General features: G+C 39.1%; 2 protein-coding genes across 5 annotated transcripts in view; one reads left to right on the top strand and one right to left on the bottom strand.

Moving 5' to 3' along the window:
- Nucleotides 1-1736: 1736 nt before the first annotated feature.
- LOC125240565 (exostosin-3) lies at nucleotides 1737-24811 on the top strand. 4 transcript variants are annotated; one of them, XM_048148506.1, is made up of 11 exons: nucleotides 1738-2087; nucleotides 3448-3573; nucleotides 3749-4260; nucleotides 4440-4745; nucleotides 4829-5837; nucleotides 5926-6128; nucleotides 6416-6517; nucleotides 7378-7552; nucleotides 8141-8245; nucleotides 12120-12231; nucleotides 24634-24811. In XM_048148506.1, exons 1-10 carry the CDS (start codon nucleotides 1968-1970, stop codon nucleotides 12222-12224), a joined length of 2763 nt encoding a protein of 920 aa, XP_048004463.1. In that variant the 5' UTR covers nucleotides 1738-1967; the 3' UTR covers nucleotides 12225-12231; nucleotides 24634-24811. The 4 variants fall into 4 exon arrangements, with proteins under 4 accessions (XP_048004461.1, XP_048004464.1, XP_048004463.1 ...); XM_048148505.1 differs by lacking the exon at nucleotides 24634-24811 and having other exon boundaries at nucleotides 12120-13316; XM_048148504.1 differs by lacking the exons at nucleotides 12120-12231; nucleotides 24634-24811 and having other exon boundaries at nucleotides 1737-2087; nucleotides 8141-8404.
- LOC125240566 (aquaporin AQPAe.a) overlaps nucleotides 17062-24832 on the bottom strand; it is a 42821-nt gene continuing 35050 nt past the window's right edge. The window contains exons 6-7 of the mRNA XM_048148508.1: nucleotides 24059-24184; nucleotides 17062-19043 (exon numbers count right to left, since the gene is read on the bottom strand). Of these exons, the coding sequence (XP_048004465.1) occupies nucleotides 19002-19043; nucleotides 24059-24184 (168 nt within the window). The 3' untranslated portion in view covers nucleotides 17062-19001. The remainder of the gene's footprint in view (nucleotides 19044-24058; nucleotides 24185-24832) is intronic.

Here is a 24832-nt window from a genome sequence, read left to right as displayed (position 1 = left end):
ATAAATAAATAAATAAATAAATAAATATTGGGGACACCTTACACAGATCAACTTAGCCCTAAACTAAGCAAAGCTTGTACTATGGGTGCTAAGCGACGATATACATACTTAAATAGATAAATACATACTTATATACATAGAAAACATCCATGACTCAGGAACAAATATCAGTGCTCATCACACAAATAAATGCCCTTACCGGGATTCGAACCCAGGACCGCGGCTTAGCAGGCAGGGTCACTACCGACTAAGCCAGACCGGTCGTCGTGGCATAGACATTAAATTGAGATACATATATACATGCGAAGAGAATTGAAATACGTACGAATTGAGAACCACCTTCCTTGAGATTTGGGGCGGCGCTTAAAAATAAAGATACTGTTTTAAAACGTCCTAGTATTTCATTATTTCCCCATTGACAAATACTTCCCTTATATTTTTGTGGCTATTCCCACTAGTTACCACCAAGTTTTTACCTGTCCTAACTACTGGGATTTTCCCCACATTGTTAATTACCACACCGGGGGTTGATAGCTACTGGGATTAGTTTTCCCAGTAGTTACTACCAAAATATTATTGTGATGGTTTAAAGTGACCGAAACACTAAAATATATATTCCATTGCATGCTTTAATAAACACAGGAGTCAGTTAGTAAAAGACAAATACTTATGTAACTCCGTATAGACAGATAAAGTCTAAGAAAAAAACGTACCTCAAAACCATACAGAAAAAGGTACGGTGAGCTAGATGGCGATACACCTTTGGGGCACGCTCAGCTAGATGGCGCTAATATTAATATTTGACATTTTAACACATATCAATATCATATCAAGCTGAGAATATTGTCAAAACGGAGGTTCAAAGGTTTTAAGCCTGTGTCGAGAGATGTCGGCAGTCTATGCACTGTGATTACACATTTTACTTTGACAGTAATTTTCTATAATACTCGATCCTCTTTGGTAAACGATAAGTTGTATAAGCCTCATGTTGCAACACTCGCCACGCTCAGGATTCTATTCTTGAACGGTTCAACCCTAGAATCCATTCGCTAGCTCGTATTTCCATTCCACACTCGCCGTTAAAATACAACTTTGCCCCCTTGTATAACATAACTATTTCCCAGTGGTTACCAGTGTTACCACCCCTAGGTTTGGAGGTGAGGAAAAAACCAGTACCTAGTTTACCACTGGTAAAAACTGTATCGTATTTGTGGTGTTCTTAGGAAAAGGTAACCTTTTGCCGGACATCAGTAAGGTCGAGTAACTGCAGAGTGGCATAGAAATGGACCTTATTGACGACTGACAAATTATGGACAAATTAGTAATTTTTTACCTTTTACTTGAGTTTGTGAGAATGGATGTTCACGTTCGTGATAAAACGGTTGATCGGGTTTGAATTTAATAAATTACAAAATCAATCAGTCGTATAAATGTAATACATCAAATTCCGCGGGATATCCCTAATGTATGCTTAATCATGGACACCCTAAAGAAAGAGATGCAAGACCGGCGTGACGTAATTCAAGGTCAAATTTTCTGGCTTCAAAGTAATGTTCGGCGTGCAACATCCAGTATGTATATAAGATTCTTGAGATTGTCCAATCCTTATGTACCTGCGATTGCAGCGCCACCTATCTTTTCTTTTATCTGTGCACTTCTGATACGTAAAGAGGTTGCTCCTATATCTCTATTCTTCATGTCTCCTTTCTACTGTCATAGTGACAGTAATGAATTGAATGACTTTTCAAGTATGCTAAAAGGCCTAAAAGCAAGCTAAGAACCTAAAATTATATATATAGCAGTATTTTAGACAGGCAGGCTAGTTCTGTTGTTAATACCAAGTTAATACGTACGAAACTGATGTGAATGCAATTAACTGGAATGTGGAATGAAGCAGTTTTTTAGTGTAATAGGTTTTAGCAATTACTACTTTTGAGAAGTATGTGATACAATTAAAATTGTGCAAAATGTTACTAAATGACCGTCTATGCCAGTGGCTGGGGCATCTAAAATTGTCTCGAGTCATTTTAATGGTCTCCGTAATATTATTTGTGGTGCCGCTTGTAACACACTATTATTTGTCCAAGGTAAGCAAATATTTTTTAAACATAGCTAGTAATATAACATTTTACAGTACAACAAAATGAAACAAGAAAAAAAATATTTATTATTTTATTAGATAGTAAGCTAGTGAAAGGATATAAATTTGCAGTGCCCTTAGGCACTGGTCCCACCGCGAGCTAGTAAGCTATGAGCTATCGGCTATAAAAACGAACAAAAGATAAGCACTCCCGTGCAAATAAAAGAGACACGGCGATGTTTATAGTTACTCGCCCAGCGGTGAGCTGTCAAAATAGCCGTGTCTCTTTTATTTGCACGGGAGTGCTTATCTTTTGATCGTTTTTATAGCCGATAGCTCATAGCTTACTAGCTCGCGGTGGGACCAGTGCCTTACAGGGTTCATAGCTGTCCATTAATGAAATGTAATAATAACCTAAAAGTAATGTATCTATGAATCTGCAATAAATTACTTATTACTGATAACCAGAGGGTGGAATTCCACGGCAAAAATCAAACTTCAATAGAGTTGGAATGTTAAATTTTATTGACATTTTGAGCTATCAATAAATTCAGTCACCTTTTACATTTCTGACTTTAACTTTAATAAGCACTCAAACATAACCTGCAAGTCAATGCAAAAAGGTGTTAAAAATTATATTATTATTATTAGCTTCATTCTCACTCATCCCATCCCATATTTATTTTGTTATATTATTTTGTCTATTATATATTGATGTGTGATCCCTTGAGGGTAAAAGCCTCCTCCATCTTCTTCCATTTGATTTTGTTTTCCGCAATATGCTCCCAATTATTTCCTGCTGCGTTTTTATGATGTCATCATTCCATCTTTTTTTTGTTTCCCTCTGTTTATTTTTCCAACAGGACCTTTCCATTTGGTTTAAAATTAACTTAAATGAAAATACACCAAAATTTGATTTAAGACTTGTCTTCTGTGTAGTCATGCCGTGGATGTTATCAACTTTTCCTCAGCCATACTATCATGCAATATCGTCACTACCTTGAAAAAAAAACTCATATCTTGTTCTGTCAGTGGCAAGACAATTGTAGTATCTATTTCAACTTTGGGTGTCCCATACGAGATTTTTTCAAAGTAGTGACAATATGCATTGGTTGATAGACAGCTACACACACTATTGCAGGCAAGCTCTTAAATCTATATATACACACAACCACCAGAAATTATAAATATTATCAGAATTATGCAGACCCTTTAGGTTTTATAGACCATGAATTTTATTGATAATTAAAGCTTAGTATATATATTTATTTTTAATAAGCCTATATCCCACTGCTGGGCAAAGGCCTCCCTCCTAGATTTCCAATCCTCCCGATTAAGTAAAAGATTGCTGAAAATTCTTGTTTCAGTATGATTCAATATCATTTTCCTTTGATGGCAACCCCATGCGCCATACTCTGGACGCCTATGGAGACTTTTCATTGATGAACGCGGCAGATCTCAAGATTAGAATAGAAGAAATGCTAAGAATTAAGGTATGAATAACAGAAACGGACTTATGGCATTATTTAATTAAACAAGTGTTGATTTTTCTTGTATCTTCTGTGAGTGTTGTGACCACATGTGATATTATATCATCTGTCATGCAAGTTTAAACAAATTAGTTTAATTCCTACCTACAATATCAGTGATATTGTTTTGATTGCACAGGCATCAGTATCGACAGAGCTCCGTGAGCTAGAAGCTCGTCGAGCGCGTTTGCAGCGGGAGGCGGCGGCGGCGGGCGCGCGCGCCGACAGCGCCAAGACCGAGCACTCGCGCGCCGCCGCCGAGCTGCAGCGCCTGCGCGTGTCCGCCGACCAGGCGCGCCTCGCGCAGCTCGAGGCCATCCGCCGAGACTCGCCGGAGCTCGCTCCGCCTTCCCCTCTCCTCCCCTCGCAACCTCCGCCCGTCCTCCCACCCCTGCCGTCTGCTTCTCAACACCACTGCCGCATGCACTCCTGCTTTGATCACTCTCGGTGCTCTCTTACCTCCGGTTTCCCTGTATACTTTTATGATCCTGATGCTTATGCGACCACCGCTGGCGCCGAAGTGGATGGCTTTTTGAAAACCACAGTGAGACAGACACTGGGGTACAATGCGCATATTACACAAGACCCCAAAGAGGCTTGTATCTATCTAGTCCTGGTAGGAGAAGCTTTCTCTTCAGAAAGGAGTTCTATGTAAGTGTCACTTTCATCAATCTGTACACCACAGAAAGGTCCTTATGCGTCATGGAAAGTATCTTATTTCACTTGAAGCACCAAGACCCTTCTGTGGTGGATAGCCTCGTATTGTCCAGTATACCTACTAAACTTTTTATTGTTATGCAGCTTTGATTTATATAACAAATTTATTCCAGGTCAACTGGTAACAACTTAAAATTGGCTCTAAATGAAAGTGTAATAAAGAGTTTGCCGTATTGGGGCGGCGATGGTCGCAACCACGTACTTATTAACTTGGCGCGAAGAGAGCTGTCCGTGGGCGCTGGCGACGCGTTCAAGAGCGCTATGACAGGCAGGGCTATGATAGCGCAGTCTACGTTTACTTTGAACCAGTTCCGGCCCGGGTTCGACATCGTGATGCCCCCAGCGCTCGGCCCACCCGGCGGAGACGTATGGCTCGACTGCGCTCCTATGGCTCCCGCCAGACGGAAATATTTACTTAGGTAAATGTCTTCAATCTGCAGTTCATAATATTTAAAGTAGTTTGAGTAATCATAATTTGATACGAATACATTAGAGCGTTTAGTTTTCAGGGCTCGCAACCTCCTTTTAGTGGATTGAATAAAGATGAAGACAAATCTGTGATCGAAGCACTCCAAAAGACAGCCAAGTCAAGCTCTACGTCGGATGTATTTTTCCTGCAATTTGAATGCGACCCACCCGTGGAAAAGCGTACAGTATTTCCTATTGGCGACTGGGCGTTATGCGGCACGGATCGCTCAAGGCGGGCCTTGTTAAAAGATTCTACTTTTGTCATCATTCTCGCCCCTAGCGATCCAAGTTACACTTCGACAGCGTTGCTGCAAGCAAGACTGTATGAAGGTTTGAGATCCGGCGCGATTCCTGTCATACTGGGAGGAGACAGAATTACATTGCCTTATGATGAAGTGCTCGATTGGCGACGTGCAGTACTATTGCTTCCGAGGGCTCGAGTTCCCGAGCTGCATTTTGTTCTACGAGCGTTTTCCGACGCCGACCTACTTGCATTTCGGAGACAAGGGCGACTATTCTGGGAGCGATACCTTAGCTCAGTGCAAGTGATGGTGGATTCACTGTTGGCAGTGATCCGAACACGACTGAACATACCGGCTCGGCCGGCGGCACCGACGGTCGGGGCACCGGCCTTCAACGAAACGTTTTACCCGCCACGGCTGGAGCCGCCGGCGATAGACGCAGAGCCGGAGGAGACGCTCGGGCCGCTCGAGGCGCCGTACGCGAGCCCGACATACCGCCGCAACTATTCGATAGGGCTGGTGCACGGGTACGAACTGTGGAACGAGTGGGCGGACCCGTTCGCGCTGTACCCGCAGACGCCGTGGGACCCGCCGGTGACGTCGGAGGCGCGCTTCATGGGATCGGCGGCTGGCTTCCGGCCGGTGGGCGCGGGCGCCGGCGGCGCCGGCAAGGAGTTCAGCGAGGCGCTGGGCGGCGACCGCCCGCGGGAGCAGTTCACCGTCGTCATCCTTACTTACGAGCGGGAGGCGGTGCTGGCGGCGGCCGTGGCGCGTTTGCGGGGCCTGCCTTATTTGAACAAGGTGAGCGGAGATTACTACAGATAAACTATTGCATAATGATTGATATTCACATGTGATTATAGTGTACCCACGTTCGGTGGTTTTGTAGGTGGTGGTGGTGTGGAACGGGCGCACTCCGCCATCCGCGTCGCTGGCCTGGCCGGAGAGCGGCGCGCCCGTGGCGGTGGTGCGCGCGGCGCGCAACTCGCTCAACAACCGCTTCCTGCCGTACGACCTCATCGACACCGAGGCCGTGCTATGCGTCGACGACGACGCGCACCTCAGACACGATGAGATCGTGTTCGCCTTCAGGTACCTACTAACACCCACCTAAAGATCATGTCATTCACGAAGACGCGTGCCTCGGTTCTTATTGTTCGTTCTATGTGTATTTGCTTCTTATCTTCACCACCAATATGTAAGAAGAACATAGGTCGCGCTCTGCGACGAAGAGATTAGGAATCATTTAATGGTCACCTTCAGGTGCCTGGGGATATACCCGAAGTCTGGTTTAAATAGAACGAGCGAGTAATATAATATAACATATCTCCTACAATTTCTTGATTATCAAGTAACATTTTTAACTGGATGTGTTACAGAGTATGGCGCGAGCATCGAGACCGCATTGTGGGATTCCCTGGACGATATCACGCCTGGGACCTCAACTACAACAACGGCTTTCTTTACAACTCGAATTACAGGTAACGCTCGTCTTTTGTTGTATATGTGAAAGTTAAGGAATGAGTTTCCTAAGATATTTACATAGTTCTTTTGCATAACGACGTGGTGTTTTTCAAGAAGCGGGTATACATAATACATAACATAATTCTCAGGGGTCGGCAACGTGTGGTTTTTTTGCTGATTTTTGCATAAAAAAGAACGAAAGAACCAACTGGGATATATCATATAGTATCATAGATCACTAATACGTAATCTTACAGATAGTAAACAAGCAAAACTATATGTAGTACGACTGCTGCTAGACACCTCGGTACCAGGTTTATAATATGAAGCAAATTTCAGGCGTCGAAACGAAAACAATACAAGACTGATATTCAAGTAAACTGAAAACCGAGTACGAGGAATGTAATGGCTAAGTCTGAAACAAGATTATCTGCCAAGTTATACGTCGATACCAAGTTGCAATAGAACTAAATCGAAAGGTATACATCTGTCTTTTGCTAGTAATAAATTGGTACCTTTGGTAGTAATAGCTTAGTGGTCGTTATTTATTGGTACGGTAAAATATTATACTTCTGTAATAAAATAAAGGCTCCCAATTTCTGCTGTGACTAGCCTCTGCGCAATGCATGGAAATGGAATACATAGATACTACCCTTTTACGGGCTATATCGCTATATGGTTCGAAAATTGGAAAGGAAGTTTCAATTTCGAGTTATTATTTTAGCCTCAGATCACATCCCATGAGATGTGAGACATTTCTTACTAAATTTGTCGCTCCTATTTGTATATATGTGTATAATATTAATATATCACTCCAGAACCATTAACCAAGTCATGAACCTGTGAAACCGCGGTAAAAGGAACATTATTGTTGCAGCTGCGAGCTCAGCATGGTGCTAACAGGCGCGGCGTTCGTGCACCGGTATTACCTGTGGGCCTACTGGCGCACGCTGCCCGCCGCCATAAGGGACTACGTCGACGAGTTCATGAACTGCGAGGACATCGCTATGAACTTCCTCGTTGCGCATATCACTAGAAAACCACCCGTGAAGGTAGGTCGATTTTAGAAGCTTTTATTCAACTTGCCTTGTTAGTAATAGTATGTTAGTTTGGGCACACCTCGGACACTGGCGATCAATATATGAAAAAGGCCCGTTCCTAGCACACAGTCTAAGCTCGTGTAGGTGAACGCGTACTATGCTTGTATGAGAAGGATATGACAGGTCGACTGTTCGCGTTTTTGACAGGCGGTGGCGGGGGGGTGGGTGTCACTTTCAGAGGGGAGCGGGAGTGGCCATATTGTACGATAGAACTCTTTATTATACTGTGGTTTGGGTCAAGTCGTAGAAGCTAAATTTGACCTACTTCCCGGTTTACGATTGAGCTAAAATTTCGCACATATATGCTGAAAATCACGTGATATATTATGGTATCATGGAGCTGATCTGATGATTGAGCAGAAACGTCTCGGAGAGCAGTAGATGACTCTTGAAAGAAAGGTATAGTCTGCGATAAAAGCTTATGCCAAAAATGAAATTTTTGAAAAAAAAAACTTATTTTTTCTAAGGAAAAGACTCACTTTTTATTAGGTAAGTAAATAAGATATGAGAGATTTTTTGATTTTGATTGTGTGTTTGCAGGTTACGTCTCGCTGGACGTTCCGATGCCCCGGGTGTCCTGTCACGCTTTCTTCTGACGAGACTCACTTCCACGAGAGACACAAGTGCATCCAGTTCTTTTCACAGGTTTGTGCTGTTCGTATTGTATTAGATGAGAGGTTCCCTTGCCGGTGCCTTATCTACTTAAAAATACAGGGTGTTAACTTAATAAGGGCGAACCTCTTAACGGTGGTGAGTACAGGATATCAAAAATGTAATTAGATTGAAATATTTTTTATCCATACAAATTAATTCTGCCCGCAGCGTAATGCAAACACACTCGCGTTAAACGCTCGTTGACAGTTGTCATTGATTGTCATCTCAACCACATTTGACAGACACATCATCGTCACGCAGCAGATGTCTATGGAACTTCCCATAGAATAAAATTTAACGAACGCTTTAACGGTGACAGGCGGTTTGGTGCAACCGACCCTTTAAAAAACTGGTATCATCATTAGACGCCTGCAGATAACGAGGCTACAGTATCACGAGAGTCTTGAGACTACCCGTCCGAATCTAATAATTATGTAGTCTGTCTCGCTGGATAGATACCTACTGTCGCGCACATAATTTGCTTGCTGTGCTGAGGTATATTATGGACATAAATAGGTAGGTAATTGAGGCATATATTTTTCTTTAAGGGTGAAAGCACCAGAAAAACGTCAAATGAAAAATTTATAGTTTTAGTCTGTGAAATACTACACTTTCCGTTATCTAATAGATATATTAATTCAAATTTCAATTAAAGCATCTTATTATCTTGATTCTTGTCAGACGGGATTTTAGATAACTAGCTCACTAAATTAATTATGTTTTTTTCTCTGATGCACGTTTAGGAAAACCCGCGTATAGCGCTGAATTAGTCGATCTTATCTAAATATATAAAAGAAGAAGCTGACTGACTGACTGACTGACTGACTGACATATCAACGCACAGCCTAAACCGCTGGTCCTAGAGCTTTCAAATTTGGCACGTAGGTTCCTTATATAGTGTAGAGGAGCACTAAGAAAGGATTTTCCAAAATTCACCTCCTAAGGGGGTCAAATGGGGGTTCAAAGTTTGTATGGGGAAACAAGATTAGTTTGACTATTTTATTCGAAACTTCACAGGAAGATTCCTTAAGACATATGACTGAATACGTGTTTCAGGTTTTTTGAAAATTTAACCCCTAAAAGGGTGAAAAGGGGGTGATAAAGTCAAAATATCAATATGGGTATCGTTTTTATGGTTTATCGGGTCGTTGATCATGATAAATACAACGTTTTTAAAATCTAACGAGGCGGAAGTGAAATACCTTCTCCCCTGTTGTGGTGCAATGGGGTTTAAATATCAAAAAAATATATAAAAGATATTGACTGACTGACTGACATATCAACGCACAGCCGAAACCGCTGGTCCTAGAGATGTCAAATTTGGCACGTAGGTTCCTTATATAGTGTAGAGGAGCACTAAGAAAGGATTTTTCAAAATTCGCCTCCTAAGGGGGTCAAATGGGGATTCAAAGTTTGTATGGGGAAACAATGTTAGTTTCACTGTTTTATTCGAAACTTCACAGGAGAGATCCTAAAAACATATGACTAAAGACGTGTTTCAGGTTTTTTGAAAATTTAACCCCTAAAAGGGTGAAAAGGGGGTGATAAAGTAAAAAAAAACAATATGGGTATCGTTTTTATGACTAATCGGGTCGCTGATCACGATAAATACAACGCTTTTAAAATCTAACGAGGCGGAAGTGAAGTACCTTCTCCCCTGTTGTAGTGCAATGGGGTTTAAATTATATCAAAAAATATATAAAAGAAGAAACTGACTGACTGACTAACTGACATATCAACACACAGCCAAAACCGCTGGTCCTAGAAATTTCAAATTTGGCACATAGGTTCCTTATATGGCGTAGAGGAGCACTAAGAAAGGATTTTTCAAAATTCTCCTTTTAAAAGGGTGAAATGGGGGGTTCAAAGTTTGTATGGGGAAACAAGATTAGTTTGACTATTTTATTCGAAACTTCACAGAAGGATTCCTAAAGACATATAACTAAATACATGTTTCAGGTTTTTTTGAAAATTTGACCCCAAAACGGGTGCAAAGGGGGTAAAGTCAAAAACACAATATGGGTATCGTTTTTATGGTTTATCGGGTCGCTGATCACGATAAATACAACGATTTTAAAATCTAATGAGGTGCAAAAGAAATTTTCTCCCCTGTTGTTGTGCAATGGGGTTAAAATATCCAAAATAGCCATAAGTATAGGTTTAGTTTTTATCTTTACTTCTGGTTCAAGAGATTTCAAATTGACACGGAAGTTCCTTAGAGGAGCACTAAGAAAGGTTTTTCAAAGTTCACCTCCTAGCATGATAATTTGACAGGAGCAAGGACAGGGACAGGGACAGGGACAGGAACAGGGACAGGGACAGGGACAGGGTCAGGGACAGGGACAGGGACAGGAACGGGATAGGGTCAGGGTTAGGGATAGGGATAGGGTAGGGATAGAGATAGGGATCGGGATAGGGATGGGGATAGGGATAGGGATAGGGATAGGGATAGGGATAGGGATAGGGATAGGGATAGGGATAGGGATAGGGAAGGGCTAGGGCTGGGGGGGGATGGGGATGGGGATAGAGATAGGGATAGATAGGGACAGAAATAGGGATAGGAATAGGGGACGGGGACGGGGATAGGGGAGGGACGGGGACAGGGACGGGACGAGGACGGGGACGGGGACAAGGATAGAGATAGGGACGGGGATACGAATAGGGATTGGGGTCGGAATAATCGGTCGGCAATCGATATCTAGGCAGTGTAAAATGCAGGCGGCTCAGTGGGAAGGGGTTAAGTAGGCATTGGCGAGTATCCTGCAACCGTAATAACTATTACATTCAATGTGCTGTAAGAAGATCGTTGTTTGCTTGCCTTTTATATGTTTACGTTTGCAGTAAGTATAAGCAAAATGGAAAAAATTGTAAGCGATAATGCAAGGAAGTACTTTTTACCCTACCGACCATAGCGTCGAGATACTGGCTATGTGGGTTGTATGAAGTTTCTCCAGTATAAATATTTATATAGGTAAAATACATACATATTCGTACCTACTACCTAAGCTGTGGTCGCTGTGTAACAATTCTACAATCATTGCAAGAATTTCATTTAAAACAATAGTAATATGTGTAAGGTACAGTCAGCCAAAAAAGTGGTTTACCACTTTTCAATCAATAGAGTCGAAAAGTGGTAAACCACTTTCTTGGCTGACCGTACAGCAAATAGATCAGTTACAATGCCCCCCAGTCGAGAATTGCCCCGCTGTACCTTAATCGAAATAATCGCGGACAGATGTACCTACAAAGAAACCTACGGATCCAAATGAAAATCTTATTTTTTGTAAACGTTTCAATAAGAATACTTTTATTACGCGGGCGAAGCCGCGGGTAAAAGCTAGTTTGTAAAATTTGGACAATTTTGAATACTGAAACTGCTAAATTTATAATACGTATATCCTGTACAACAATCTTCTCAGGCTACATTTTTATTATAAGCTTTTGAAAAAGACGAGGCTAAGACGAATTCATGTTTTTTCAGAAATTACCTAAAATTAACAGACAATTTCTTTGAAAATCTACATCACATCAAAGTTATTTTTGTACAAAAATAATCTGCAACGTTTACTAAAACTGCTCTTATACATTAGTGATTATAAATTTCTATTATATATTTTTGGCAATTTTTTGAAAACGAGCCTTCACCATCACAATTATTACCACTTCTGGACATTTTCTCATATTTTGTTAGACCAAGTGGAAAAAGTCCTATAATATGTTATATATTTGTAAACTACTCGCAAAGCCCTTTAATTTGATACCACACACGGTATGATTAAGCGCTCGGTTGCGATTTCACTATTTTTCACACGAAAGCCCTCTTAACAGCCCAACACTACTATAAATAACTTACTGTTTGTTACAGGTTATGGGCTACACTCCGCTGTTGTCGACGCAATACCGAGCAGACTCCGTTCTCTTCAAGACGCGCATTCCGCACGACAAGCAGAAATGTTTCAAGTTCATATAACGAGCAGGTTAGCACCCAATCTATAGGTACATATCAATTTACAATACAAATATCTGGCAGTTAGCGTAGACATCGTGTTATTCACGAAAAGCCGCGCGTTGACTCTTCGTAATGTCATGTTATTAAATGTTAGATTTACAAATCTACGCGCCATTGTGAATGATACGAACTATTAAGACAAGTCAACCGAGATACACGTATTGGTTTAGGCCCTAAACTGTAGGGGAAGGATAGGACCTAAAACGAATGGTTAGTTAATAAATACTGGGAGGTAATATGCCAGGAAAATTCTTTCTTTAAAAGGTCTTTAATTCGTCTAATATTTCTGAAAATGCTGAAAAAGCGATATATGATAGTCATATTTCATGACTTGACTAACAAACCTATTAGGTATTCTTCAACATTACGCATTTAACTATTAATAGCTGCTACGCAAGGCAAAAGCATTTAATTTACCTAATAAGTGTCGTTTCGCAGGGCATTCCACCACAACCGGAAATATGTAGCATTAGGGCCCATTTACAGGGCGCGCGGACTCGATTGAGATTTTGGTTTCAATTTTCATTGTGGGCAGTTGAGGTTATAGCCACTTCTAGCGGCCAATCAAATGCAGCATTGTAATAAAACTCGCATGCGATTTCTCGCACCATGTAAATCAGCCCTTAAGTTGCATTTAGACCAAATATGTGTTGCGAGATCTGTTTTATAGCAATATAATCACTACACAAGTGCACATCACATCACACTTTTGGTCGGAAAGCAGCCTTTTAGGTTAGGTAATATTTTATAGTTTTTATACTACCTTTGGAAATATCCTTTTGTTTTTTTATTGTTCACTTTATACACATGTAGTCAAATAAATACAGAGTACCTAAAGCATGCGCGAAATACATATTAGGTTACACAGTTTAATTTAAATCAAGTTTACATACAGATCATGTGTAATTTTCATAATAATGAGGCTTTATGTAAGAATGAGGCTTTATGTAAGAATGAAGGTTTCTGTAATATTATTAGGAATGTATATTGTATTTATACTGTTTGTGTGTAGACTATACTATACTTACAGATAGAAACATAGTGATACATGTTCATATCTTTTTAATTTGATATTTTTATTCAAGTATATTACCGGTTGTGTCGCCTGTTGTAAGATTTTTGATTTATAATCAACTATTTATTTTTATAATTTAGGTATGAACTGGAATAATTTTAAGACCACTAGTTTGTTCTCATGCTATATTTTTTAGATTTAATATTTAGATAGAGAATTATCAAATGCGCGAAGAACGAATATTATTAGGTATATTATTTAGAAAAATACAATAATGGATATGAGATACATCATTCATATGTATTACAGTTGCATCGACACTATTATTTTATTCGATGCTGTTACGTGACGTAGGTACCTATGTAGTTATGTACATATTTACTCAGTTGTTTTGCAAGTCACTAAGGTAGGTTTGTATAACTTTAGGGAATGTAAATAAACTCCCTTATTCATAAAACTTAGCAAACTTCTGTAGATTTTTCTTTTCTTTTAAACAAACTCTATAATAATAAAAATAGACACAAACGATTATAAAGATCATCGGATGATACACGTTTGGTTGATTGCGATGTAGTATGTATTAAATAATGTCTGCAGCAAACTGCCATTGCAGACTGCACTGCACAGGTTTTATTTTACACGCAACACTATGGCATTATATTATTTATATCACAGTCTGTGCTGTCAACAACGCTGTCTATTTAGTTTGGCCGTGGTTTGGCCAGACTCTAACGCGTAAAATGTATACGTATAACCAAGACCTTAAACAAATATAAAGCAGTAGATATTCCAGCAGAAAAATAGATTACACGATTTTAGTTTTCAAACACTTTAAAAAAGATTGTTCACAATCGTACACGACAATAAATGTGACATATCGTCCCATGTTACTACAAAGTCGTCCTCCTTGTAAATCCACGTCTAAAATTACCGAGTTTTGTACTAAAATAAATAATAAATATCTCGATGAAGGTCACAGGAGGATTGACTTATTTCGTATATAATATTAAAATTTCATTAATAATGAATTCTGGCAATTATATTTTGTGCCTTAACTTCTAATACTCTTAACACTTCGCCATCTTAGGCAATAAGAATTTAGTCACTAGTTTATAATTTTTACATACATTTTTTACTGAAAAAACAGTTCACTGGTGAGAACTAGATAGGTCCTTGTAAATAATTAAATTATCCAATACGTTCGTACTTAATTATTACGTCTTTGCTAATCTAGGTTTATATTGTAAATACTAAACAAGCTAGTTTATTGCTATTGCTATAAAATGTTCTCAAAAACAATTAAATTAATGTGTGTTTATTTTTATATTTTTTCTACTCCCGTACTGTTATTCGTGAGTTACAAGGTCGTGCATAGAACTTTAAAACCCTACATAAAAGATGTCAGGACAAGTCTATCTAGTCTATACCCTGAAAACATTTAGTAGCAGTCGCACGATATAGCTGTTACAGTTCAGTAAATACATTGCTACCAACTTAACAAACCAATTCGCAGAGTAGAGTCGAGACTCCTTCGTTTTCTGCTGCGTTCATTGGCGACGCGTCGAATCGCATTCAAATGTAGAACTCGATTCAACTCGGCTCGATTCGTCTTAGTGGCCAGGCTTCAAAGAACCATACCATAGACAGTTTTTAGGGTTCCGTAGTCAACTAGGAACCCTTATAGTTTCGCCATGTCTGTCTGTCCGTCCGTCCGTCCGTCCGCGGATAATCTCAGTAACCGTAAGCACTAGAAAGCTGAAATTTGGTACCAATATGTATATCAATCACGCCAATAAAGTGCAAAAATAAAAAATGGAAAAAATGTTTTATTAGGGTACCCCCCCATACATGTAAAGTGGGGGCTGATATTTTTTTTCATTCCAATCCCAACGTGTGATATATTGTTGGATAGGTATTTTAAAATGAATAAGGGTTTACTTAGATCGTTTTTTGATAATATTAATATTTTCGGAAATAATCGCTACTAAAGGAAAAAAAAGTGCGTCCCCCCCCTCTAACTTTTGAACCATATGTTTAAAAAATATGAAAAAAATCACAAAAGTAGAACTTTATAAAGACATTCTAGGAAAATATTTTGAGCTTGATAGGTTCAGTAGTTTTTGAGAAAAATACGAAAAACTACGGAACCCTACACTGAGCGTGGCCCGACACGCTCTTGGCCGGTTTTATTTTCATGTTTGCACTCAAACTGCATATTCAAAATGGTAGGCGGTCCACCTAGATAACTAAGATGACTGAAAGTAGGTATTTGTTGAATTTATAATTTTCTTTCAAAATAAGTGCTTGGTCGTAGAAAAAGTATTGTATGCAACGGTGTTTAACTGAGTCAAAAAATGCTCGTGGCGTCTTTATTAACAATTTTCGGCTTCGCCTCAAATTGTTACCCACGCCACTCACCTTTTTTGACCTCTTTTAACCACCAGTTGCATAAAATACTATTAATTATGTGCCAACTCTATGTTTATCTACAATTATTATAGTCATTATTTTAATGTTTAAGAGGTAATCGTGAGGTCATCAAGTCCTAGTTAATAATTTATCTTATACTACTTATTCTTACGAGTGCAATTTATTTAATGTATTTCAAAGAAGATCATTACAATACCTGAGCATGTAATCACATTTTGTGTAACTAACTTTTCCAGCAGCATTAATTATTGCGATTAAATAACAAATGTTGTTTTCGTGTAAAAAATTAAGACTGATAATATGACATCAAATTGAAAATAAATGTGTAGTTTAAAATATCCTCGGAGAATATGCGGGTCATTCTTCTGCCTTAAATACCGCGACCCATACAAATAGAGTCGTGACGCTGTAAACTTAACAGTAGAAATTCTCACAGAATGTCCCATGTAATGTTATCACCTTGCTATTTTTTTATGGTACAGCAAAACCTCTCAGATTTGCAGTAAGTTCTTTTGTCTATAAACTTTCCGTGTGGCGTTAAGAACGTCTGTAGGGTATGGATCTAGTGACATAAGCAAAAAGCAGTAATCGCAGTGTTATCGATGGACGTGGCTTTGCATGAGAGAAGGTTTCTTGTACATTATGCGCAATAAGGAATGTTTTATTAAAAACTCTGTTAGAACTTTGGATTTTATTGCATTTGAAGTAAAATGTCCCTTTTATTATGGAAAGTCTAGCAATAATGTAACTCTCAAAATGTGAAGTCTTTAAGTGTAAGTGCATATTAGTATAAAATTGTTCTCAGCAAGGTTTAGGCGAAATATATCTATCTATATTAAGCTGTATTTGTAAAAATATTATAATTTTTGTGTACCTATGTAATAATTTTATAGACGCACGGTGGTCGTTTAATAAAATACGCAATTATACATCATTATGGCTATATTTTAATCACCCTTTGCATACACTATAACTTATACATACAATATCAGCGATCTCAACATAAAAAGTTCTGTTCTTGCAACTTCAGTCAACAGACAATCCTAAAATACCTAAACATAATTATGTTGCATTTTGTAGCAGAGTTCTTATGACCACTTCCTGTATCCATCGTCAAATAAGCTAGCTAGCTACCAAAATTGCATTGTCACTAGTGTCACCTTGCTGTGTACCTATAGTTTTTTATATATTTCAATCCAATAATGCAGAATACAGCTTGCAAGTTTTGACACGAAAATACATATCTAGTGCCAATAATGCTAGTATTTGTTTATAAAATACGGAACCCTAAAAAAGGCCTTTGTAAAAATAATTCAAACGTCCAAAAACGTCCTAGAAAATGAAACAACTGCATCGTTAAAATATAGTTTTTATTCAAAATTATTTGCTAAAGACATAGTTGTTTAACTGATACACACACGGGTAAAACTTCACTAGGCGGGAAGGAATTTCACAGAAATTCTAGAGAGTTGACAGTTGACCCTACCCTTTGACCGCCACAACCGACATAGGTTTCGGTAAAAACGAACCTTAATACGTTCTAACAAAGTTTACCAATGCGTGTTGAATATAAATTAGTAGCGGCGGTCAAAAGGTTCAGAGTTGATATTCCCGGAGGCTGAACACATACAGCATTGGTACAATAAGTACAGGCGACAGTGAGTATAATCTCCAATTATTATATTGATAAGAATACATCAAATATTTCACAATGCAAACATCAGCTCTTCAATACATATACACTTACTGTAAAGTTATTTCGATTCAAATAGTGTATGTTTAAACATACACGGAAGAAATTTAATATTATATAAAAATAGATGAAAACTTACTAACTACAGGTGCATTTATTATTTAGAGAAAAAATCTTATATTCACGTCATTATTTCAGATTATAAGATTCAAATACTTGGTACAAAGTTGATTACGTAAATATATGGTTAATTATATTAACATTTACTGCGACCTCTATTGGCAACATTATTATAATGCACTGGGAAAATAGGTTTATATCTGTATCTGTAGATGCAAATAGAGGAAGTAGCATAAAAATAGAACATTTTAATATTCCACAAACACTTATACAAATATATAACTTAGTTATGGATACCTACGTATTGTTTCGTTGCTCCTACTATTGAATTATGAATCAATTGAGACTAAATTCAGAGTATTTTTTGCATAAAATGTGTAATACGGTGCTAATTTATTTAAATCAATTTGTGCAGAGATTGTAACTAATTATTTGGAGATCTGAAACTGACCTCCGCAGATAGTTATGAGGCGACTTGGAAGACAAACACACCTTGAATAATAACCGCTCTAGCCGCCCAAAAAGATCGTCCATTGCATAGGTACATATTTTAAAGATGTAATACCTATTCAGGAATACCAAACTTGTGTTTGTCTTACTTGGTTTGTGAGCGGGAAGCGGCAAAATAACAGGCACAGATTGTATCTAGATAAATCACTTAATATTAGAAATAGGTATGTACTTAGTGAATTTCAAAAATTAAGACAGTGTTGTAGCGGTAAATTAAACTACTTAGTTTTGTAATGCGTGACGCGCTTTTCCATTGGGTATATTCACAGACATATATCTAAAGAGACGTCGTACACGTATCCCGATTTCTTTGAAATCTAAGCGTGTAAATTTTAGAGTTACACATACAGTTGTGAAAAAATGTAGGTATCTGCAATTTTATTGATTATCTTGATTTAAAATTATAATTCGAATCTAGAGAGACTATTTAATTGGTGAATACACATAAAACTATTTTTCGTGAACGTCTGACATGGTTAAACTCTAGGTGTCTCCGTAGCATTTGCCACTGTCGCACTAATATGGAAGAATGATAGTGAAACTTTGTCAAAGCGATATTGTGACCTAGGTTAGGCCGGCTGAGCGGAAAGAGAAATGCAGTGCAGTTACTTACGTATAAAAAGTCTGTAAAGCCACTTCTGCCACTAAAGCAAAGCGGCAAATTAAAAAAAATGTAGACGAATGTTCATAGTACCATAGAAAAATTTAATTTCGCGCCTTTTTATAGTGACAAACTCGTTTGATCTCCACAACTCTTCTCTTTCCGCACAGACTCTGAAGCACTCCGACCGTTCACTTTATTCCGAGTGCACTATTTGGCACGCGTATTCTGCGGTGTCGCGTCTAGTCATCTATATGCCTGCGAGTGTCGTCTTCAATATTGTTGGCGGTAGTAGTGCGTTTCGCTGGGAACGGTAACGCCTGCGGGCGCGCGCGCGCGCGGGCGGGCCCGCGCGAGCGGGTCGCGGCTTCAGGCAAGCTCCTCCGCCTTGCCGCCGTCCAGCCGCTTCAGCTGCACAGAACATACAATATTCAATAATTTCATAAATGAGGATGAACGCGTTTAATTTCGCGACATATTTAGGGGGCTTCTAGTGTAGAGTGAACTTTTTTTTTTTTTATTATAAATGGGCTTACTCTTGACCACAGACTAGCCAAAGGCAAAGACGTGGCCTACGATGGAGTGAGCTCGCCCAGAAGATGCTTTCAGAATGTCATATATATACATACACATATGTAATAGTCCTTTTGCGGTTACAAGCTATTTTGTCGCGTATTTTCCTACCGATTCACAATCTTTTATCCAGATTATTCATGATGTAAGGTGCATTAGGGTAATTCCGAATGACAAAAATGCTCTGGTAATTCCGAAAGGGGAATCTTAATATGATGGAAATAATGGTGATTTTTGTGAGACTTTCGAAATTAGACGGCTTTCGGAATTACCCCAGTGCACCTTACCTAATTCTATATGATGAATTCTACATCTTTTAAATTATTTAATTAACTATCTAATTAACAGTCACAAAACATTGTATCCATTCTATTCTAATATTATATAATGCTCAATGGTCCTTAATGTAATTTAAAAATGTATTACCATATTTCGACATATCAAACTACGAATACTAATATAATAATTTTAATTTTAATATACCACATAATAACTATGTACCTAAATCAATTGTGACGTGTAATATGTAACAATATTATAAATAAATGAGTATGAGTATGAGTATAAATGGTAATACCTTCATAATTTAAAGTGCTAAATATAATATGTGCAAGAAATAAACAGGTTCAAAAATACTAAATGTTGACGTTGATTATTTTTTTGATTAAATATTAGAACATGTTTTAATAAGCGTAAACAGTATGGTATGGCCAACTCATGGTGCATGTACATAAAAACGGTAAGTCTCATTGACACAGGTGCAGTTCACAAAGGCTTTAAAACAGCTTGTTCAATTGTAGGTAGTGAATAAGTACGCAGACATAAGCTATTTTAGGGGCGCGCTAAGACTCATTCGACTTGGTCTTGCAACATGTTAGTGATACTGATATCGTGTTGAAAAATAGCCTTAGGTACCTCTCGCCAAGAGTGCAGTCGTTGATGGTCCGTAGTTCGTATTGTTTCCTAGTTTTCTCACTCTAGCGCTCTTCCGTATTGGAGCGACAGACAGAACCATTTGCATACCTACCTATTTGCCACGGAGCGTTAACGATTGGCTAGAGGCCCAGGGTTTGAACTTGGGTCCTTCTGCTTCGTACAGGGTCATTATTGACTACGCTGGGAGGCTAATCGTCAACTTATTAATATTACGATTATACTAGCTTTTGTCCGCGGCTTCGCTCGCGTTAGAAAGAGACAAAAAGTAGCCTATGTCACTCTACATCCCTTCAACTATCTCCACTTAAAAAATCACGTCAATTCGTCGCTCCGTTTTGCCGTGAAAGACGGACAAACAAATAAACAGACACATATACTTTTCCATTTATAATATTAGTATGGATATTAATATTATTGATATTGATGTTTTGATGCAATACAATTTTAACATAATGTCCATTGCAATTAAGTTAAAAAGTATCATCAAGACAAATTGAGTAAAGTGAATTAAGTTTAAGTGTGCAATTGATATAAGTTGAACACGGTAATACTTGCATCATGGGCTTTTTAGTTATAGGTGCGGTATGAACCTAAGGGCCCATTTAGACGGTACGAAAACTATACGAGTTTTATTACACTGCGGTATTTGAAAGCTGTGCAAAATTTTATGAAACCTCAACAGCCCGCAATGTAACTAAAATCGCATGCGAGTTCGCACGCCGTCTAAATCAGGCCTAATAGTGGATCCAATATTACAACAATCGGTAAAAGTATATTTATAATTTGAAAACTTCAATTATCTATAAAAAAAGGTGTGTCAAAAAGAACTGTACCTATTTGTTTTAAATATAAACTTTATATCTAAAACACTTCAATGGCGTTAAAAGTTGGTTTGGTGCAATGTCCTACAATCGCCTGCAATAACATATTACACAAGGAAGGCCGCAAAATGATCTGATACGATCTTATTTGTAGAGCCCTTAGCGTGTCACATATAAATACGGCCTCCGAAGAGTAGGTATGGTTAACATATTATTGCACTAGTTGTCTGCATGTACAAAGCAAGGGCGGATCCGGGTTTGTTGAGTGGGTCACATTCTAGTTATTTTTACTCTGCACTGACAGTCTCATGGTGAAATTCTAGGGCGCTAAGCCTCAGAGAGGCGTTGGAGGCTCATGAACTCCCTTAGATCGGCTCAGTACCGAATCTAGATTTTTTTCGAGGGGGGCAAAAACTAAAAAAAAGTTCAAATGTGGCGCCCCTTGGACTTGACGAAATTCAGCTCGCTTCCCCATAGATCCGGGCCTGGATCCGCTCTTGAGTACAAGTGCAATCATGCCTCTAAAGGCCTACTCGTACCTACACGAGAACTTACGCTCTGCTCCACTGTCCAAGCAGTGGCAGTGGCCGCGGCCGTGGTGGCGGCGGGTGGGCGTCCAGCGCGCTTGCAAATCAATTCATTCAGTTATTCATAAAATAGGGTGTCTATGTCGAACTTTCTAGCCACCGACAGGGTACCTAGGCTAATTAGGCTGTTCCAGAAAATTGACTTATAGGTCAGTAAAACATTCGTGCTCCGTGATGTAAAACGTTCAGTTAAATAAAAAGATAAATTCATTATCTACGAAACTTTAACTAGATCTGTCTTTAAGGGCCCATTTAGTCGGTACGAGAACTCGCATACGAGTTTTATTACATTGCGGTATTTGATGGCTGTGCAAAATTGTATGTCAACAGGCCGCAATGTAACTAAAATCGCGTGCGAGTTCGCACACCGTCTAAATCAGGCCTAACTATAAATAAAATTTCAAGACCCGACGCTGGTTCAACGTTTGTCCATTCATAACCGGACATTCGGTATGTATAAAATATTTACAATGAAGCTAAAAATGTTTTATCTGGATGGATTTCAAGTCAGTCAGTAGGTAAGTTGTAGGTAGGTACTTTTACATTTTTTATTTCAGAAAACCCTTTTATCCTTATGTATCATGTTCCTGTTAGCAAAGCGGCTTATGCTTATGCTGCATTGTATGTAGTTTAAAGTTTATATGTAATTATGTATATACCATACGATTGGCGATTGCAATAAATAGACCGCGAAGGTAGTTAACAGTCTCAAATTACCTACTAGTCAAAAGTTAGTGTCTAATATTACAATCATAAATACGATTGTAAGTTAAGAAGGTATTGGAAGAATACGTGTTTTAAGTTTTGATGTTTTCTTACGAACTCTTTATACGAGGTAGATTTCGTACAAGTAAGTAAAGTAAGACGAGCAGTGAACGACAAGACAAGTGTGCCCTCTGCCTTATATACGTATAATTAAATATAATTACACCAAACAGAATAAAATATGATCTGTAGACTGTATACATCAAAATCAAATCAATTCCAAATGGGCCATTTTTTTCAAAGTTGTCCACCCCACTTTTTTTTGGATTTGGAAATTTTAATGTGATTTTCACTCAGAATCGCGAGCTCTTTCAATCCTAATTGGAGAAAAAAAGTGTCCCAAGGTTTCTTTCCCATTCTGTTACCATTTTTTCATACATTTTGTATGGCGGTAACGGAATGGAAGGTCTGAAAAATGTATGGAAATCTTGGGACATTTTTTTTTCCTATCAGGATCGAAAGACCTCGCGATTCTGAGTATGAATCGCGTATAAAATACCCATGTTACAAAAAAAGTGGGGTGGACAACTTTAAAAAAAAAATGGCCCAAATATTACTACATCCATTAGGAAACAATTCAATATTGGCATCAGATTACTTTGCCCCATATGTGGACAAAATGCAAGTTTCTCATCAGTTTTTGAGCAATCAAGAGAGCTTTTACTGAGATGCCATATATAGGTGCGATGAAAAAACAATCGCCTATATTATTATACCTACAGGCAAGTTTATGAGTGTTGATGTTGATTTGAAAAGCTACGGTGGTAATAAAGTATTGGAAAGCGAGGGTGCGCCGGGGAGCGCCACGGCCCTGGCCTCGGCGGTACTTCACTCCCGCAGACCACCTCACTATCTACTAGACGGAGCATTCGAGCCAGCACAAAGGCATAATATAGGTAATCTAGTATGGGAACGCAACCGTTAGGGCCATTGTGTCAACGTTTACAACCAGCATTTTGGAATATTTATCAAAAATTAGTTTTAGGATTTAACTGTAAATGATGTATATAGGTAATCGTGACATTAAGGCACTAGTAAAATTGTACATAATTATGTTTGATACGACGCGCTCTTTGTAAACGATTCATAATGCGGTGTCTGTGTAGTCTGTGTTCACGCCCGGTGGCTATTGATATTCACGCCAATGGCTCCTTCTAACGACTCCAATTTATGCTATTAGCCATTTATTACTTTGCATTTAAAGGTAGGTCGACACGTCACGCAGGTGGTTCTAATTTACTTTTTCTAATTGAAGCAATACTTGGAAACAGAATATATTTTTATTCTCTTGATATCAAAAGTATTTATTTCACCCAACACGTAGAGTGAACTTTACCTGGGCTTTTTTTATAAAGATTTTTCAGCTAATTGACTTTGCTATATGGATACCAGAGTAACCAGAGTAAGCCCATGACAAATATACCTAACTTGAAAATTAACACAGTCGCAGTGCGAAATCTGGCTGCGGAATCGGTTGGCTTAATATCCAGATGAAAACATTCAAAACTTTAAGTTAATTAGGGGCCAGTTGCAGCAACCACATTCGACAGACACATCATCGTCACGCAGCAGACGTCTATGGAACTTCCTATACAATAAAATTTAACGAACGTGTAACAGTAACTTTAACGGTGACAAACGGTTTGATGCAACCGGCCCTAAAGTCTGCCATCAGAATCTTTAAAGAGCAAAACGTTTCAACCGGATACATTTCCCAGTAGACTAGGCTAAGGAAGATAGTTACCTCCTTTTCATCGGCAGCGACGGGGCGGTACCGCGGCGGCGCGGGGTCCACGGGCGGCGCGGAGAAACCGTGTACGTACAGCAGCGCGGCCGCGACGCCTCCCGCGATCGGCCCAGCCCAGTACACCTGGAAGTCGCAAAATAAATTGTCAATAGTGTTCTTGGTTCTCAGTGGGGCATGTGCAGTTTTGGCCAGCGCAGTCCTGTTGTAACCACTAGCTGCCCCTATCATAATAGACTTGCTGTAGTTCCTTAATGTTTTGCCACTTTTGGCCAGGACATACTGAGCCTTAGACCCTTTAGGCCAATTTTTTTTTATGGGACAGGAGGCAAACGAGCAGACAGGTCGCCTGATGGTAAGCGATCACTGCCGCCCATCCACCACTGCTGGCTCTGTATCTAGCAGAAGCTGCTTTATTCGCTTTATCTTTTTTCTAACTTCTGCACAGAAACGTATTTGCTGTTTCTGTGTGAAGTCACCAAGAATCAGATTCATTTAGCAAGTATAAATAAGATAACCCAGCCCAGCCGATCGACGTGTGGCTATTACATATGTCGCTTGTTTATTTTACCCAGTGATTGGCCTAGCCGCCAGCGACGAGCGCGGAGCCGGTGTAGTCGACGGCCAGCAAACGGCCCAGCTGATGAGCCATGAGGCTATTCTGTCGGTTCCTAGTCTCCAAAGACGGCGAGTGCGGAGCCGAAGGACCGCGCGGAGTTCTTGGCGGAACCAGAAGGTGGCCTTACTGGTCGCTCCGGGCTGTCAACTGATTAT

This window comes from Leguminivora glycinivorella, chromosome Z, assembly GCF_023078275.1.
Source record: "Leguminivora glycinivorella isolate SPB_JAAS2020 chromosome Z, LegGlyc_1.1, whole genome shotgun sequence".
Lineage (NCBI taxonomy): Eukaryota > Metazoa > Arthropoda > Insecta > Lepidoptera > Tortricidae > Leguminivora > Leguminivora glycinivorella.
Note: the sequence above shows the minus strand (reverse complement) of the source record. Positions and strands in the feature narration are given on the sequence as shown.